Raw genomic sequence first — 5480 nt, 5'->3', positions numbered from 1 at the left:
GGAGAGGGTCCGGCCCACGCTGCGCCTGGGCTGGGACTCTGCCAGCTTTTTTTTAAGGACTTTTTAAAAAAATGTATTTACTGGGGGAGATGGCTCAGTGGAATAAGTACTTCCCTGGCAAGCGCAAGGGCCTGAGTTCAATCCCCGGTTCCGGGGGAAAAAAAAAAAAAAAGTATTTAGTACCCAGCACAGACTGGTAGTGATCCTCCTGTTTTTAGCTTCCCGAGTGCTGGGGTTACAGGTGTGCATCACCACATCTGACATTTTTTCTTTTGCAGCACCGGGGATGGAACTCATATCCTTGCGTTTGCCAGTTAAGCGCTTATCCTACTGAGCCATCTCCCCGGCCCCTTTCTTTTTTTAAAATTATTTTAGCTATTGTGATTCCTTTGTTTTTCCAACATGTTGTGTAATCTTTACACCTGCCAACAATCTCTGTTTCTTAAATTGTTTTTGGTGTTTAGGATCAAATCCTGGGCCCCAGGCATACTAGGCTGTTGCTCTTCAACTGGCCATACCTCCAGTGCTCCCAAGAAATCTGAGGTGCTGGTAGGAATTGCACCCCATCAAATAGGAATTGCCTAGGGGTGTCAGGTCTTTCAGTATATGACTATAGTTTGCTTATTTAGGTCTTGGACTTTTTGCATTAGTCGTTCCTGCTTTTAGCCCTTTCCAAGATTTCGTGTGTCCTGAGCTGTTTTCTTGGGTTGATGTATGTGCCCCTCCTGGCGCATCCAGAGACAGCCCAGCCAGCGGGGTGTAACAGCACCATGTGTGACGGGTGTTCTTTCCTTTCCTTCTCCTGAACAGGGATGTTGTGACTTCGGTTTTGTGCCAAGTGACGTGTGATGTCCCAGCAAATGGCAGTGTTCAGTGTGGTGCTGAGAGGATACGCTGAGGTGCTGACAGTACTCTGGCACAGACCGGGTTTGCTTGCAGCTGGGTAGACAGAGCAGGAGCAATGCCCCCAGGCCGGTGGTACGCAGTCCCTGCAGTGCAGGCTCCGGCTCCCAGAGAGCGAGGGCGCCTGCTGACTGTGAAGAAAGAGGAAGAGGATAAAGGCTACTCCTCGGCGCAGACTGCCAGGCCGCAGACACTCAACCGCTCTGGCCAAGAGCTCTTTCGCCAGCTCTTCCACCAGCTTCGCTACCTAACGAGTCTTCTAGTGCCCTGGAGACGCTGAGCCGGCTCCGGGAGCTCTGCCGCTGGTGGCTGAGGCCAGACGTTCTCTCCAAGGCCCACATCCTAGAGCTGCTCGTGCTGGAGCAGTTCCTGAGCATCCTGTCCGGGGAGCTCCGGACCTGGGTGCAGCTCCACCAGCCTGAGAGTGGCGAGGAGGCCGTGGTGGTGCTGGAGGAACTTCAGTGGGATCTGGAGAGCTTGCCACGGAGGGTGAGTATGAGCAGCTGTGGTCCCCAGTGGGTGTTGCTGCTGGGGATGGGGCAGCCGACTGGTCTGCAGCTTAGGGTGCGGTGAGGCCTCTGCTTCCCATTGTGGGGGCGTCGGAGCCGCAGTGAACAGGGCCCTGAGCCCATCTGCTCTGCCTCTTCCCATAGGAGTCTCGGCCTGAGTGTAGGTCAGCAGGCATCTGAGAGTTACGTGGCTGCCATGTGCATAGCCCCTCTCCTAGTGTCTGTCTGGGCAGAAGGGCACTTAGGCAGGACTTGAGGCTTGAGGGTGGAGTATACAAAAGCAGGCTGTCCGCTGTGCCGAGGTGGGGTGGTCGTGAGTGGAATGGGCAAGACACTGGAAGACCTCAGGGTCAGACTTCATGCTGTAGCGTTGGTATCTTTCTCTGTCCTTAGCATGTTTGCCTGGTTCCCCCTCCAGCTTGTCTGCCTTTTTCAGCGTGTGGGAGGAGCAGGAGGTGGTGACTGTGGTCAGTCCTCTTTTTTTGTCCCCAGGGCTCTGTCAGATGTCAGTGACCTTGGGCTAAGATTTCAGTGTGGATGGATGGATGGATGGAGTGAATAGATAGCTCTTGGCCACGGGTTGCATCCACCTAGAAACCAGAGTGCTCTGAAGTCCCAGGACAGAGACTTCAGCCATTTCGTGGCCTGCTCTTTTCCTCTATCCTTGGCCCTGGGTAGACGTGGTCTGTTTTTGCGCCTGCGCCTCTTTTAGGTTTCCTTGGCTGCCCTGAGGAGCAGCACTGCCTTGGATGTGTTTCTCCCCTTCAGGTTTGCAGCAGGAAGCTCACCTCCTATGAGGCCCCTGTGCTCTCATTGTCTAGGGCAGTACTTGGTGGTAGCTACTAAAGTCCGGGACCTCTGTGTCTCGTTCTGAGGAACCAATTTCTTCTCACTCGTTTCTGGGTTCCAGGCCCCAGGGAGGGGATGAGAGGTGGTGGGGAGGGCCACCATGGCATCCAGGGACTGACTTTTTGGTGCTACAATGATGTGCCAGTTTGTGAAGTGGGGTTTGTTGGCCCCCTTGGAACTCCCACCCCCATTAGGTGGGAGGGGCCTCTGCCCCATGGGACTGGCAGTGTGGCCTCCTGCCTGAGTCTGTTTCTGGCCCCATAGGGATCCTCCCATTTTCTTTCCCAGGACCCAGGCCTTGACCCAAGCCCGGATGTGCACTGGATGGGCACTGCAGCCCTGCAGCCCTGCAGCCTTCGCAGACCTGGCCCCCCGTGTCACCACTCAGGAGTGACTTTGCTCCTGAACGCCCACTGGAGCCTCCCTGTGCTGTAGGAGTGGGTGACTTCCTGGCTGGGCCACCTGGTACTTGTTGGCCTTCCTCTGTCTCATGAGTGTTGTCTTGTGTGTCCTTTCCCACATGAGAAGCTGCCCCTTAGCTCAGTGTCCTTCCACACCCTTATGTGACTTGCATCTCACTGGCTACCCCTCTGTGCTCCCTGTTCCTTGGTCCCTAGGAGACAGGAGGACGTGTTATGGGGAATTCCTTGCAGACTGGGCCAGGGTAGGCTTCTTGGCCAGATAGGTCTTTCATGGTTGGCTCTTTTCCTTCAGATCCTCCTGCTGCCCTGGCACCTTCCCTTTCCCAGAGCGAGGGGACCCTAGGAAGCTGGCCCACAGCCACAAAGTCCCAGATGCCAGAGCCACAGGTAAGCACTGGGTCCTGCGGCCTGCTGTCTTGGCTCCCCAACCTGGCGTCTTAGGCTACACCTCCCCCTTGAGCCCAGGAGCTCGTCTCCTCTCTGAGGTCCTTCATCCATGTAGAGCCAGCTTGCTCTCTGCCCCACGCAGGCTGGGAGATGGGGACCAACCCCAGTGTTTCTGTAGGAAGCCACGACTTTCAAGGATGTGGAGGTGACCTTCTCCCAGGACGAGTGGGGATGCCTGGACGCAGCGCAACGGAACCTCTACAGGGATGTGATGCTCGAGAACTATGGGAACTCTGCGTCTCTGGGTGAGCTGCCGATGCCCATGCTTCCAGCTCTCAGGCTGGCCTTGGCATGAACTGCGCAGAACCTGGCTCTGTGGTTACTAATGTCGTGTCATCTGTCACCACACTGTTCTCTAAAACATGGGGATAATCATGCCTGCCCTGGTGGGTTATTGTAAAGATGTCTCAAGTTCCTGGTTATTGAAAAAGTATCAGTATCCCAAAAGTGTGGGCCGACTGACCAACCGAGTACGCATGGGTCCTGCTTTGGGAATCCCAGCAACCCTGGTGCCTGACTTTCCTGAGCTCCTCCTTTCTGTGTCTGTTCAGCGGTGGCAGAAGTGGCTGTCGGGGCTCGTACCCTGCCTTTGTGGCTGCCCCTGTCAGGCCCTCAGGCAAACGCCCTTAGTCAGATGATCTGTGTGACCCATCTGCCTCCCACTCCTCTTCTCTTTGCAGCGGGCTCCTTCTCCAAACCTGCCCTGATCTCTTGGTTGGAAACAAGGGGACCCTGGGGGCTGAATGTGCAGATGGCTCAGCCTGAGAGGCTTCTGGGCTCCACCCAGACAGGTGAGTTCAAGAAGTGCCAGGCCTGGTCCCCTTCACCCTTCTTTCTGCAGCTCCAGCAGTTGCCAGGACTGTTCCATTGTTGCTCACCAGAGGAAGACTTCAACAGTGCTAAGGGCGCTGGTGCGGGCTTCTCCCTGTGGCTAGGATAGCTATTTGTCTGGCCCTGCTCCTTCCTGGGTGACCTACTGAAGGCTCTACTGTCCCCTCCTCCGCTTGTGGTATCTCCTGTGGCATATTTCCTGTCGCTTTTCTGTGACTTCCTTCTGCCATAGGCTTGATCTCCAGTCCTGTTACCCCAGTGTTCCTCGGAGCCCCACCTCTTGGCATGGGCACTGTCCCCCTGCGTGCTCCCGTGCCTGCATCTGGCTCCCCTTCTTTTTGGCTGCCATTTCTCTCTGCCCTTCTCATTTTCCGGCTGGACGCGTTCAGCCCGCCTCTAGCTGCTGTGTGTATCTTGGTTCCTCCTCCTTCCCTGTTGTCTGGAATCCCTTTTCCTGTTTTGTCTTGGCCTTGACTGTTTCAAAGAGGCATTGGAAGTCCCCCAGGAGGCTCACTGCCTATGTTTGCTTTTCCAGCTCCAGGTATGGGAAGAGAGTATTCTCTTTTATGTTTTAATTTTTGTCAGGAGATGAGCTCCAGACTAAGATGGACGAATTTGTCCCAGAAGAAGAACCTGTGGAGGATGCAGAAGGAGTTGCTGTGGTGTCCAGATGCCCTGTGACCAGCGTTCCAGAGGGAGACGGGCTCAGGGGATCTTTCAAGCAGCAGAACTGGCTAATGAAGCACTATGTGAGATTTAAGAAGGAAGAGTCAGATTTCAGTCCCAGGGTAGAGGAAGAATCTGAAGCACTAGGAGGAAGTGACACTCTTGACCTGAAACATGTTACATATTTGAGTTTCCAGGAAAAAGCGTTCCCTGAAACATGGCTATGGCAGACACTTGCAGAAAAGTTCACACCATTATGATTATAAGAAATGCGGAAAGGGGCTCAGACATGAGGCAGGGAACTTCGGCGTCCACCAGAGAGCTCATGGCGGGCTGACAGAGAGTGAAAAGGACCCCTGTGGGCAGGGCTTCAGCCTCGGAGCTGCTCACCAGCAGGAGCAGGGCCTGTGCACAAGGGGAGCGTTGTATAGGTGCCGGGACTGCGGGAGGACCTTCAAGCAGAGCTCCCACCTTGAGTACCACCAGAGAATTCACAGCCAGGAGAAGCCATTTAAGTGCAGACTGTGTGAGAAAGCTTTCAGGTGGAGCTCCAACTGCATTCGTCATGAGAAGATTCACACTGGAGTGAAGCCTTACAAGTGTGGTGTGTGTGACAAGGCTTTCCAGCGCCTGTCAGCCTATTGTCTACACCAGGAAACCCACACGAAGCAGAAAGTGGAGGTGAACCAGTATGAAGAAGTCCTCACCTACAGCTCAGAGCTGGATTCTCATTTGAGAGACCAGAGTGAGGAGAAGCCCTTTGACTGCAGCCAGTGTAGGAAATCCTTCCACTGTAAGTCCTATGTCCTTGAACATCAGAGAATCCACACACAGGAGAAACCTTATAAGTGTG

The 5480-nt window shown here is 54.6% G+C and overlaps 1 protein-coding gene across 1 annotated transcript in view; it reads left to right on the top strand.

Moving 5' to 3' along the window:
• Positions 1-5480, top strand: part of Znf445 (zinc finger protein 445) — a 28826-nt gene that overhangs the window by 17641 nt on the left and 5705 nt on the right. Inside the window, 9 exon segments of the mRNA XM_023700641.1 lie at positions 811-1150; positions 1153-1392; positions 2550-2692; positions 2879-2925; positions 2976-3070; positions 3249-3375; positions 3811-3921; positions 4547-4814; positions 4816-5477. Of these exon segments, the coding sequence (XP_023556409.1) occupies positions 962-1150; positions 1153-1392; positions 2550-2692; positions 2879-2925; positions 2976-3070; positions 3249-3375; positions 3811-3921; positions 4547-4814; positions 4816-5477 (1882 nt within the window). The 5' untranslated portion in view covers positions 811-961.

The sequence above is a fragment of the Octodon degus genome, unplaced genomic scaffold (assembly GCF_000260255.1).
Source record: "Octodon degus isolate 3935 unplaced genomic scaffold, OctDeg1.0 scaffold00126, whole genome shotgun sequence".
Taxonomy (NCBI): domain Eukaryota; kingdom Metazoa; phylum Chordata; class Mammalia; order Rodentia; family Octodontidae; genus Octodon; species Octodon degus.
The sequence above is the reverse complement of the archived record's forward strand: the minus strand, read 5'-3'. Positions and strand labels throughout refer to the sequence as shown.